The sequence below is a fragment of the Cydia splendana genome, chromosome 1 (genome assembly GCF_910591565.1).
Source record: "Cydia splendana chromosome 1, ilCydSple1.2, whole genome shotgun sequence".
In the NCBI taxonomy this organism is placed as follows: domain Eukaryota; kingdom Metazoa; phylum Arthropoda; class Insecta; order Lepidoptera; family Tortricidae; genus Cydia; species Cydia splendana.
In genome coordinates, this window is record NC_085960.1 from 25,059,071 (window position 1) to 25,072,919 (window position 13,849).

Genomic DNA, 13,849 nt, shown 5'->3' on the forward strand with positions numbered 1-13,849 from the left:
CTGATTTAAACTTAAACGAAACGTAATTTGATGTAATAACGTAAGTATCATATAAGCTAACAACCATTTCTATAAGGCATATTAGGATAAAAAATTATAAACACGTTTTTTTTAATGAAAACAGGGTCTCGAATATTCAAGTTTGATTTACTATCAGTGCAATATAGTAAATATACTGAAATTCTAGATACATAATGCGATGCAAGAAAACAGAAAGATCTATTTTTAAAAAATACAAAAAATATATATATTTCAGATGTTATTGACATGGCTCAAGGTATGGGTCACCGTGGCCTGGCGCTACTTGTAAAAACTACTAATGTTTCCGTAGCAGGCTAAAATAAACTTTATTGGCTGGTTTTAAAGCTTATTTCATGTTGAAGCTGTTTGATATTGTACCATTTTACAAATGATTACTGTTTGGATGATGGTAAGCAACAATTTGTAGGAACCAAGCCGTAGTATAATAATATTTTGTTTTGTATGAGGGGTAAGGCAACGAGGATTTTCTCCCACTGTACTTTTATGTCATAATATTTGGTGATCGTTGTATTGTATCTTAGGCAATTACCTACTAACAATGATGTTAAGGTTAATTTTTTAGGGTTCCGTACCCAAAGGGTAAAACGGGACCCTATTACTAAGACTTCGCTGTCCGTCCGTCCGTCCGTCCGTCCGTCCGTCCGTCCGTCTGTCACCAGGCTGTATCTCACGAACCGTGATAGCTAGACAGTTGAAATTTTCACAGATGATGTATTTCTGTTGCCGCTATAACAACAAATACTAAAAACAGAATAAAATAAAGATTTAAATGGGGCTCCCATACAACAAACGTGATTTTTGACCAAAGTTAAGCAACGTCGGGAGTGGTCAGTACTTGGATGGGTGACCGTTTTTTTTTTGCTTTTTTTTCGTTTTTTTTTTTGCATTATGGTACGGAACCCTTCGTGCGCGAGTCCGACTCGCACTTGCCCGGTTTTTTTCGTTTCAATATAGAACAAGGCGGTTGAAACAGTCACCACTAACTAATATGTATTGTATTACAAATAGTTTGTGACAAATATTTACAAGTTTTTTCAAACATCGTGGTTTCTACGGCAGATTAGAAAGTAAGTACTATAATACATTTTAAGTTGTCTATTGTTACTAATATAATGGCGTTTACCAAAACAAAGATACATGACCGACCAGGTGTAAGCTTATCGGACACACTTGGACAATAAACAAGGAATGCATCCGAGCGGCGGCGGCGGTATTATCTTTCATGTGGTATTTGTCACAAGAGTTCAAGATGTGCCATCCCCCATTAGAGATGTATTTTGGAGTAACATGGAAAATATTATTTAGTCACGATTTATTCGTTGGCGACTTTATACTCCTCCTGTGCTGTTTAGTGATTTCGTATTTTGTGACCATGGCTATGGATTACCGGAATTTGAACCCGCCTAACCTGACCGACTGTGCTATGATCGGGATATCGGGAAACGGGTCTAATTTAACTTCCAAGATTTGCCCCAAAAAACAACAACAAAAAACACGGCAAGTTAAATAGAATCAAACCAAGCTAAGTTGGCAGCGATTTTGATAGCACAGGCTGAGTACCTAAGTGTAATTTAAATGTCAAACTTATATGAAATTATGACGTTTAACTTAACACTTGCACAGGCTGAGCTATAAAAATTGCTGCCAACTTAGCTTGGTCAGACATTAAAAGCTTGTAGAAAGTAAAAATATTCACTCCTACAAACTGCAATAATTAGTTTCTTTATTTCTTTATTTCTTTATTGCACCATGGTAATTACAAGATGTTAAAACATAAAACGTATCTCATGGACCCGGAACGGGTATGGCAGTTAAAACTTAAAACTAGGACTAGTGCTATTAAATATCATATTAATAAAAATTATAATTATTTACATTGTTGGTTGGTACAAAGTTACAAACATCGGAATCATTTAAAAAATCGTCAACTTTATAAGTTTTTATTAATAAGAAATGCCTTCAACTTTCTTGCAAACGTTTCGTCCTTCTCTTCTGACCTAATGTAGTTTGGAAGATTATTGTAATATTTTGCAGAGGAATATAGGGGGCTGCTTCGGAATAGTTCTAGTTTTGGTGCAGGTAGTTGAAGTTTGTTTTTTAACCTTTCATTTTGCTGTTTTTGGAACAGGTGCATATTTTTCCTCACATACATGGCTAGTTCATAAATATAAATGCATGGTAATGTTAGTATACCGTGCTCAGAAAAATGAGGCTGGCAACTTTCTCTGTTATGTTTAGTAGTTTCTTTTTTGATAGGCACAGAAAATCGGTGGTTAGTAAAAATGTTGCATAATGCTGTCCAACTGGCCGGCTTCATAAGCGGCGATTTATTTACCGTTCGCGCCAGGCTCGAGACCCATAAGCTGAGTCATACGTTTTAGCTAAAAACGGTTTGTATGGTGGCCTGGCGTATTGTGTACGCTCGGCGGTTCGTGGCCATGAATGGGATATGGACCAGCTACCTTGCAGCATTTTTTATCCAAACGAAAATACCATGGAGTCAATATATTAAGCAGCCACATCTTAAATAAATAAAATATAGTAGCTGACTGGATCTTTCATTTATACCTATTATACCACGACAGTGGCATACACTAAGTGATACTAAGCGGCGATCGCAGCCTATGGGCGCTTGCAACTCTAGGGTAATAACACGGGCAAGGCAGAGGGAACATATTTCCCACCTAAGTTTGAAATTTATTTCAAAGTGCTATGGTTCCATTTTGCATAATTTCTGACATCTTTATACCTAAGTATGCAACGATTTACTTACTGTATTACAGGTTAAGGGACAAACTACAGGTTCCAGAGCACGTAACCTTGCTGACATATCTTTTCTTTGGCTAAAAATAATAAAACAAATATTTTTTAGCCATTTATTTACTACCCTCATCTTCTGCAGCAAGCGCTAGTTTTGACCGTTTATTACCTAGTAGTACATTCCCTTGCTTTTCTGCTTCATGTATCGCGGAAAATATTGAACCGGCGTGAACTTTCTTAAGGATTTTCTTGTCGTGGAAAGGATGAATGTGTGCAGCAATTCTGTAAGAGAAATAAAAACATAAGTAATATGTATACAAACAACGCCGTAACAGTTATTACACTGATGCGAATGTGTAGGTATGAGGACAGCGTTATGCGCGTAACGTAGGTTACCTATATTATTTAGCGATTACCTGCTCGCACACCAAACGTGAAGACCGCCTTATTGCAGTTGAAGGTATAATATACTGGCTCATCATGATCGAGACAGTTAGAATTGCAGTATATATATAAGTACAAAAAAAAATTAAGTACTTTTCTTTAATTTGTGGCTTTGGCTTTATTAGTGCCCTATTCTAAGTCAGTTTGTAAGAATAACCTCATATTTTCTTAGTGACATTTTTATGGCTGACTACATTTTTTTAAATTCTATTTTTACCTTTGAACAACAACGTCGTCTTTAGTGACTACGTGTGCCGGACACTTCATAGACGTGACGTAGTCAACACACCGCCACTGCCTACTGTTGTTACGGTTCGTGTGCTTCAGGTAGTACACGTATCTGTTCAGAATCATCTGTAAGCTGCCCTGGTTTGACACTGTATACTGGATAACGCCGCTGTCTGGAATACAAATTTCAGTCAAGTGTGGTGAACTATAACACTAAGTATCTAGTTTATTTTTTAGGGTTCCGTACCCAAAAGGTAAAACGGGACCCTATAATTAAGACTTCGCTGTCCGTCCGTCCGTCTGTCTGTCACCAGGCTGTATCTCACGAACCGTGATAGCTAGACAGTTGAAATTTTCACAGATGATGTATTTCTGTTGCCGCTATAACAACAAATACTAAAAACAGAATAAAATAAAGATTTAAATGGGGCTCCCATACAACAAACGTGATTTTTGACCAAAGTTAAGCAACGTCGGGCGTGGTCAGTACTTGGATGGGTGACCGTTTTTTTTTTTTGCATTTTTTTCCGTTTTGCATTTTATTGCACAATTCAAGAATTTAAATACTGAGGTATTCCTTACCAGTCAACCAAGTTTATCAGTGGTTAGCGCTGAAGACTTCTACAGAGGCGCACGGTTAGTGTAATATCAACCTTCGTGCATTCGGATAAGGGATAAGGTTTACGATGACGCGTTGTATATGTATACAATAAGCGTGGTGTTCAAAGGGTAAAACAGGTTCGGGCTGGGTTCCAATAAATAAAAGAAACCGGGCAAGTGCGAGTCGGACTCGCGCACGAAGGGTTCCGTACCATAATGAAAAAAAAAACGGAAAATAAATGCAAAAAAAAAACGGTCACCCATCCAAGTAATGACCACGCCCGACGTTGCTTAACTTTGGTCAAAAATCACGTTTGTTGTATGGGAGCCCCATTTAAATCTTTATTTTATTCTGTTTTTAGTATTTGTTGTTATAGCGGCAACAGAAATACATCATCTGTGAAAATTTCAACTGTCTAGCTATCATGGTTCGTGAGATACAGCCTGGTGACAGACAGACGGACGGACGGACGGACGGACAGCGAAGTCTTAGTAATAGGTCCCGTTTTACCTTTTGGGTACGGAACCCTAAAAACACCTTCCTACTGTACATTTTGCTTACAATTTTCGACATAGTTTAACCAGGCGTGGCTCACTCCGCGATTTCGTTGCTTTGCTACAGGTAGCTAAAAGTACATCCATTCCACACCAATTTTGGTGGCTAGCCATAAGCCGCGCGTGGCGCTGTCGCCACCTAGCGGCCATATCTGTCCTGATCGTAACAGACGCGCTTTGTTAGAGAGTGAGTCTTCTGTACCTAGTATTATTATTTATTCTGTGGTTTAACTTACTTTTACTACCAACTGGGTCAATTTTGTGATCCGTATCTGTCATTGCCACGACGTTGCTTTCCATTTCGTCTTGTAACTCCATGAAGGACTCATCTACTGACTTCACATTATCTATTGTGCCTAAAATATATTCTTTGTCGTCATAATTCCTGAAAAAGAATATCGAATTTCTACTTAATATTAACAATGAATTCACACTGCCAGGAACAAAATAAGATTTTATTATAGGTGTAACTGTGTAACCATGCATAACCAGCATTAACATATACAATTATGACCGCAATTGGTCATTATACAAATCATTTCATTATATTTAGACTCTAGTACTTGCATATTTTTAGTATATATCTCGTACTTAGAATCTTTTTCTGGCATATCACTAATCTCAAAGAAACAAACATCTTCATCTTCATTTTGTGATTGTGCATTAGATTCATAGTGAACGGAGGTCCGATTACTGGGGGCAGACTGGCTTATTTTCTGAAAATATTTGTTTCAAAAATTAGTAGAGCAGACAAATATTAATATAAATTAAAGACAAATCACTAACTGATATTCACCGCCAGAGTTTAGGGTGTGGGAATGTTTTACTTTACACTAGCCAAAAAATAAATAGTGAAATAAATAAAGTGCGAGTTGGACTCGCGCAAGAAGGGTTCCGTACCATTACGCAAAAAAACGTTAGAAAAATCACGTTAGTTGTATAGGAGGTCCACTTAAATATTTATTTTATTTTGTTTTTAGTATTTGTGGTTATAGCGACAACAGAAATACATCATCTGTGAAAATTTCAACTAGCTATCATGCCTGCCTGGTGACAGACCGACAGACGGACAGCAGAGTCTTAGTAATAGGGTCCCGTTTTATACCTTTTGGGTACAGAACCCTAAAAAAGGTAAAATCAGACACTATTTTAATCATTCTAAGCACATTTGGATCTATCTGCCTGTTTTTAATTCATGGTTTAGTAACTATTTTACAATAAACAATAAATACACTAAATAATTCCCACACCCGAACCCTCAAGATATGCTATTAATGTAGGAAAAAAATTGTCAATTGAAAAGTTCATAGATTTACCATGTCTTCCAATCCCTTTATATGTAATTCATTACCAGCCTCTATGAGTTGGTTTAAGTCCTCACTGTTCACCAGCACTTCCCCCGTGTATATGTACTCAAGTATTGAGCATAATGTTGAATAAGATATTCTCTGTAACATAATGTAAGGAGCTTACTAAAAACTTAGGCACTTCATGGTGGGGTGCACCCACACCCAGTAATGATGCACTAAACTTGGGATGCAAGGGATCATTCTATTTCCAAGTTTTCTATTTATATTTATAATTATATGGCTAAATCAAATATTATAAGTTTGCTGGGGGCAGACTTGTTATTATAAGCTTTATAAGTTTTGTTGAGCCTTGTACTAACAACAACATGGATAATTTATTCGAAATAAAAATATTGAATTGAATTGAATAAAACTATATAACGGTCGAATTTTCTTTAAATTTATTATTTTAGTATATAGTGTATATTACTCAACATATTTAAAAACATTAAAATATGTGCAGATTTGCTATAACTTCCAGTAATCCAAATTTTCCACTGATCCAGTACTATTGTGTCAACATTAGTGACGGATTAGCAAGATTGTACTAAAACTTTTATTGACCAATAACATTACTTTTTTAATAGTGATAAATTGTATATTGGGCAAATTTAGAGACAGTATGAACACCTAAAAATAGTATGTTTCTGACTGTACAACTTATGTAATCCTTAACTATTTACTGAAAAAAAAAACATACATACATTCAAGAATATGACAGGATGAGGGCACTGTGCTGATGCTATAAGATCCTTGATGTAGGGGCTAGCCAGTGCCATGACAATCTGGTGCACTTTCACCATGTGACCATCTGCAGCTAAAGTCATGTCTACAAATTCGCCATTCTGTAAATCAATAAATATTAATTTGTATTACACCTTGGTTACTTACCTCTAGGTATTGGTTGAAAAATAATGTTTTATTTCTTGTGTACTACCTATCAAGTTTTTCACAGATCAATATGTCTTTTATTTAAATAAAATTGACATTTTGTATAGATATTTTTATGAAACCAAACTTGTTGAGCAAATTTACTTTTAATGAGTAATGAGGAGATTACATTACATTCTGTGTAAGTACTTTGAATAGAATATTTGGTTTGGGGACCATTGTTGATTAATAAATATTCAACGCAAAAAAACTTGCCATCGTTACCGCGGAATGTTAACTGTAAGCAGTGGCGGATTTGCAGCTTTTGCCGCCCTAGGCCCCAGGATCTGTAGCCGCCCCTTTCTCAGCACCCATCATATTGACTACATTTTGAGTTATTTCTTGTTATCATCAGCGAATCTTTTGTCACAATTTGCCGCCCCTAATATCTTGCCGCCCTAGGCCCGGGCCTACTTTGCCTTAGGGCAAATCCGCCACTGACTGTAAGTATAAAAATAAATATAAAAATTGTATGCCAAGTTACCTAGTATAAATTGTGTACTGTACCTGTTGCAATGAACTTAAACCATTGCATACATTCTTTTTGTGAGCTTCCCATGATAACGCGAACTGTGTATTCACCATAATTACTGTATATTTTTATTTCAAGCACTTATTTATTGATTTCTATTTACATGTATTCCGCTAACACACCGTAACATAAATTAATTACGGGAAGACCTAGACCTAAATTGGCATGAAAATGACGTTTGGCTTTGTGTTACCAGTAAAATTCTAGTAGTAAGGGGTTTGTTCGAAAACACATTATATCTATTTTATTGATTTAACGTTGCTTGTAGTCTTAACCAAAGAGAATTAAATCACGTCTTAACAAAGAATATTATATTAAAAAAACAACGGGTTGCACTCCGGGAGTGCCGGCAGAAGTGAAAACTCAACGACATTGTAACTCAAAATATTAATAACAGCACCATCTAGTGCAAAATGTCTGCAGCACTATGTATAACTGAGGTTAACGCCATCTAGCGTTATTTCGTCGCATTACTTGAAACCCCTAAGCACATCACTGTGAGTACTACAGTTATATTAATACCAGTTTGAGGAAAACTCACTAGATGGCATTTAAATAAAAAAAAGAAAAATACAATGACGTCACGCAAGCGCCCTGCGCAGTCTAAACGAAACAGCAGGCTCTGGCATATATTTTCGCCGCGCGGTAGAAAGAGAGGGTTACGTCTTACGCTGTCTCGAGTTTAACATTTTTCCCCACCTCAAAAAGTGCACAGCGCCGCTAAAGAAGTTTTCACTTCAAAAAAACTATAGCCATGACAGGCTAATAATGCATTACTTATCGAATGTATTTTGGCGAGCGGAAAATAACATTTGACGGAATGCAGATAATAATTACGATTTTTAAAAACCTTACCTGGCCACATTGACCAACGCCACAATGTGCAATGCTGCCAGTACTATGTAGTAAAATGTAAAATTTGCATTTTTGGCCGCTTACCCCAAGGGCCCAACGTTTTCTGTTCTCTTTCACGTCGCAGCAACTAGTATCATATCTCTCTCCTCGCTCTTTTAAAAATGCCGTTTGTCAAAAAAGGACAACCATACTGTTGACAAGGTGGACTTCAAATCAAGTGTTGCCTTTCTTGATGCGCCCAGGCTGTGTATGTGTGCGTAAAAGCGTATATGTGTGCTCTTTTAGGGATGTGAAAAGTCGATTTTAATCATGTTATATATCGATAAACGCTACACAGCGGAACGAAATAGCGTTTAATTGAAGCTTCAATATCTTCGTTAAACATAAACATAATTGAAATGCTAATGGATAATGAATATATTATAATATAATAATATAATTCAATTATTGCGGAACACCTATTTTAGGACGTATTCATGTATTTTAATTAAATATCTGAACTTTCCCTTGGTTCCCTGCTGGGGCGTGACTATAAAATTGTGATCTGATAACCACAATAAAGAATAAAAGCGTTTTTGGTAATTTTAGGTATCGTTAAGCCTTTGAAGTAAAATTAAAATTGCAAGAAATGTCGATAGTTTATCGATATGACTTTATCGACATGGCTACAGCAACGTGGGCCTCATTGTTAATCGTACACTAAACAAAAGTGGCAACAGTGACAGCTCGCTGAGACACCGTCTCTATATATTATAAGTCTATGGCTTACCCACGTAATGACATGTGCAAGCGAAACAACGCTATACATTTGTATAGCGACGTCCCGTTCCCATCTGTCATTCCATGCGGAAACCGAATGAAAATTCCGGACGTCTGCGGCCAGGGTGGGCTATAGTCCGACAAGAAATTGTAGAAAATTATTGAGGGCACCACTTCCTACGTAACTGTCCATAGATTTAATATATAGAGATCCCGTCTCAGCGAGCTGTCACTGTTGCCACTTTTGTTTAGTGTACGATTAACAATGAGGCCCACCTTGCTGTAGCCATGTCGATAAAGTCATATCGATAAACTATCGACATTTCTTGCAATTTTAATTTTACTTCAAAGGTTTAACGATACCTAGAATGAACAAAAACGCTTTTATTCTTTATTGTGGTTATCAGATCACAATTTTATCGTCACGCCCCAGCAGGGAACCAAGGGAAAGTTCAGATATTTAATTAAAATACATAAATACCTACTAAAATATGTGTTCCGCAATAATTGAATTATTTTATTACATTATAATATATTAATTATCCATTAGCATTTCAATTATGTTTATGTTTAACGAAGATATTGAAGCTTCAATTAATAGCTATTTCGTTCCGCTGTGTAGCGTTTATCGATATATAACATGATTAAAATCGACTTTTTACATCTCTAAAAGAGCACACATATACGCTTTTAGGCACACATACACAGCCTGGGCGCATCAAAAAAGGCAACACTTGATTTGAAGTCCATCTTGTCAACAGTATGGTTGTCCTTTTTTGACAAACGGCATTATTAAAAGAGCGAGGAGAGAGAAATGATACTAGTTGCTGCGCCGTGAAAGAGAACAGAAAACGTTGGGCCCTTGTAACTGTCACATTTTTGACGTAAAATGCTTCAACATGGCAACAATACGGATTATTTTTTTAATTCTATTTTATTCAATTTCTACTATTTTATGTCGCACTATAACAAATTAACAAAGGGTGTACTGCGAAAATAAAAATTTCGTTATTGCCTAAGCTTGGCAAAGAGTAGAAATTAAAAAGTGGCAACACTGTAGTGTCGTCCCTTTCAAACCAATTGATATAAGAGAACGGGACGACACTACAGTGTTGCCACTTTTTAATTTCTACTCTTTTTTTGTCAAGCTGTATCGCTGACTGATATTCAGCGATACAGCTGACTAATGTGCAAGTGTGATGGAGGAGCAGTTCTCCTCCTCTTAAATACCGCCCCAGAATGTATAATGTGGCAACAAATTAGAACACTTTTTTTATCATTTATATTTATTATTTTATTGATACACCTTTTTGGGTTAAAGTGTTATCGTCATAAGTTTCCAAAACATCTGCCAAATGGTCATTGTCCCTTGGTTTTTTGAATTGCCTTTTCTTTTGTGATGCCTTTTTACGTTTTGGAGCAAGCGGTTTCCTTGGCCCATGATCTTGCATTGACTTTATTCCTTGTTTCTCCAGGTATTCTTCGATTTTGGCATCATCCATGGCATCAACAGCAGTAGCGCGCCAAAGTTTTACAAATTCTTCATCAACCTGAAAATTTTGGATTTATCAGTATTACAGAAGCACAAGCCTTGAACAGAAAATTAAGAAATGCGGGAAGAGATACAATTTCGGTGATAAAATCAAGCATTAGATAAGATATTTGAATATAATAATTAAGTTATAATTATAAATTTGATCTTACATCTAATGTAGCAGTCTTATCATTATAAAATAGAATCTTCTTCTTGTCAGTAGGTCTGGTAATGTACAGGATTTCCTGAGCCAAGTTTTTGAGTGCTCTATCACAATGTGGCAGAGATTCTTGAACATCTTCCAGCAAAATTCCCCCCAAACCTTTTAGATCTTGTTGTTTTAGTAATCTGAAAAATATGTCAATTAATATTAAGCACCTGGTTAAAACTTTTTCCTTTTCTTTTACAACTTAATCTAACTTCTTCTTTATACATATTTAAGAGCTGTGTTCTTGTCAGTGGAGCAATCTCCAACTCGTCCGGTCCTCTGCCAACTCCTTAACCTTCTGGTATGACACAACCTGAACCTTTTCTTTTATTTGGTTGAAATAATTTATTCTCGGTCTTCCTCTTCCTCTCTTTCCCTCTATTTTTCCTTCTATGATGTTCTTTAGGAACACGTCGTCTCATAGCAGATGTCCAATAAGCACTCCTCTTCTATTCTCTATTGTTCTAATCTAACTAAAGCATGCTAAACATACCTGAGTAGGGATTTCTTGTCCTTTATTTTGTATACTGGTTTGAAATTGTATTTACCATCTGGAGTGCATTCTATTTTTGGATTATTTTGAAGTGCCTCTGTTTGTAACCACTAAAAATAATTACAGATAATTATTTAATTTGTTACCTAAAGCCTAAAATATTGTATTTTTTACAAGGACCAGAGTTTACAAGAAATATATGAAAATTTTAAACAACTTACTTGTTTAACTTTATTACCAACATCCAACTGGTTAGTCTCATCAAGTACTTCATCTAGTGTCAGGGGATGGTCGTCACCCTCCTGGTGTCTAGCCCTCATGTGGCGCACAATGCGGGCCAGCACACCAAATCTGTATGATGAGCTGCCTGACATGGTTTTGTAGCTGAAAATTAATGAAACACAAGTTAATTAAGGATTTAATATTATTGGAAAGCCTGCAAGAATGGCTTTGTATAATGTATTTAAATAAAGCATTAATTAAAAATTTTCAATACATACTTGGAGGCATCAAGCTTCGGTGCAGAGCTGACCGAGCTTGATGATGGTTTTGATTTCTTCTTGCTATCATCTTTGGAGTGTGACGAATCATCTCTTCTCTTCTTTTCAACACTAAAAGAATAACAATAATAGTTAAAGACTTTAAGAAATTAAATAAAGAACACAAAACTAATCATCATTAAGTACATGTTTAAGTACTAACTAAAAAAAATGTACTTAATTTCCTATTGCAGAACAATTTATGATATAATTATAACTATTATATCTCTACTATTAAATAAGTAAGGCATCATAACATTCATAACATAACTATAAAATCAATTAGCATGAAATAAACAAACTCCTACTAGTAATTTCGTTACAGTTCCTGCCGAAAATTGGCCCTGAGATCTCATCAATATAAGCGAAGCGGGCCCGCGCGTGCGAGGGAGAGAAAGTAAGCGACTACCCGGCTGGCGGGCTGCCCAGTCAGTTCCCAAGTATGTCGCGTTCGCGTACCTGGGTGTCGCAAGTGCCTTTTTCTTGAAAGCCTCCCGTTCTCGAAGCAGAGCTGGGTCCATATTTTTGAAGATTTACTACGAAACTCTATAACAAGTAAGCATCTAGTTTTCTAATAATTATTTTAGTTACACAATATTAAATCTTTATGTTCATGTAACTCTTATTGTATTGACCTTTTGACAAGTTTACAATACAATTTTTGGTTAGGTAGTAATGACGTTAGTTTGACATAATGTGCTGTGTTGCAAGTTTAAATAATTCATTAAACAACCGTGTTTTTCAATAATTTCAATCAATAAGGTTTTAGGTCAAAGTTACGATTACGATATACGCGTGTGGAGCAAAGAGTAAAATAATATATGTATAGTGTGGAGCAAAGAGTAGTATTAGTATTTTTTCTACTAGTCGACTGTAATTCTTGAATTAAGATTTCTTATACCAAACTGCAATTGGGTATTTTTAATGTATGGGCTCCCAACCCAACTATAATATTCATTTCGATACAGTTTAGTCAACTATAATGAATTTGACCAATCACAGCTCGCCGCGATCAAGAGGACGAAACAAAACCATAGCTCAAATTAATTATTTTAGGTTGTATAGTAGAAACAATAAAATTAGTTCATAAGTCAGAAACGCGCATGTGACATCCATAGACTACGAAAACCACTTAGTGTTGCCTGTTAGTCTCCATAGGCTACGGTGGCCAAAATCGAGAAAACAATTGTCTAAAAATTGAATTTAGCGCGGAGCAAGTACCAAGGCCTCATGAGTTACGAGAAGGTGTCGTTGACCAGCCTGCCGTAGGGCGCGGGGCGCGGCGGCCGGGTCGCGGGAATCTTAGCTGTACACTTTTGGTTTGGTTTGTTTGTATGATTCTACTAGTTTAAAGTATTATTTTTGTTGACTAGTAGAAAAAGTATTGTATACAATAGTGATATAATCAAGCTTTTCAATCACGATTGTATAAAATACTATTATACAATCGTGATATAATAGAGAGTTTTTCAGTCGAGTACCGTGTTTAGGCAACGAAGCTTGCTGAGTTGCCTAAGTAAGGTACGAGATTGAAAAGCTTGATTATATCACTATTGTATACAATACTTTTTCTACTAGTCAACAAAAATAATACTTTTCTCAAAAATGGACGGCAAAGTCGACTTTGCCGTTTAAAAAATAGGTTGCGAAGCGCGTAGTTTATGGTCAGTCAAAAAATTAAAAAGTTAAAAACATTGCAGTCTCGATTTTGGGACTGCAATGTTGCATACAAATTCCATTATTTGTCGAGTTCCAAACTTTTTAAAAGTTGAAATGGCCATATCAAATGAAGGCACAGGCCCATTAAACAGCCAAACAGATGATTAGTACCGCGACTATTTAGCTGTCTCAAATAGGTTGGCGTATTTTCGGCAGAAAAATACACTTCTATTTTTTTATAAAAAAAATAAAAAGGCGGCAAAGCTAATTTTTTCAATTGTTTCTACTTTTTTCTGTGAAAATATATACGTAAGAAAGTTGCTTTTGTAAAATATTTCTATGATATTTATATTTCTTGCACC

The 13,849-nt window shown here is 36.0% G+C and overlaps 2 protein-coding genes across 2 annotated transcripts; both read right to left on the reverse strand.

The window, feature by feature from the left end:
* Positions 1-2,904: 2,904 nt before the first annotated feature.
* Positions 2,905-7,574, reverse strand: LOC134797664 (kelch-like protein 6). The gene is made up of 7 exons (XM_063770010.1): positions 7,416-7,574; positions 6,683-6,823; positions 5,946-6,077; positions 5,221-5,345; positions 4,866-5,014; positions 3,464-3,647; positions 2,905-3,084 (listed from the first exon to the last, which is right to left on the reverse strand). The coding sequence occupies exons 1-7, from the start codon at positions 7,491-7,493 to the stop codon at positions 2,919-2,921; spliced, it is 975 nt and encodes a 324-aa protein (XP_063626080.1). The 5' UTR covers positions 7,494-7,574; the 3' UTR covers positions 2,905-2,918.
* A 2,748-nt stretch (positions 7,575-10,322) lies between these two features.
* LOC134797714 (transcription initiation factor IIE subunit beta) lies at positions 10,323-12,422 on the reverse strand. Its single transcript, XM_063770068.1, has 6 exons — positions 12,288-12,422; positions 11,790-11,900; positions 11,511-11,673; positions 11,290-11,399; positions 10,759-10,936; positions 10,323-10,604 (listed from the first exon to the last, which is right to left on the reverse strand). The coding sequence occupies exons 1-6, from the start codon at positions 12,347-12,349 to the stop codon at positions 10,344-10,346; spliced, it is 885 nt and encodes a 294-aa protein (XP_063626138.1). The 5' UTR covers positions 12,350-12,422; the 3' UTR covers positions 10,323-10,343.
* Between the last annotated feature and the right edge of the window lie 1,427 nt (positions 12,423-13,849).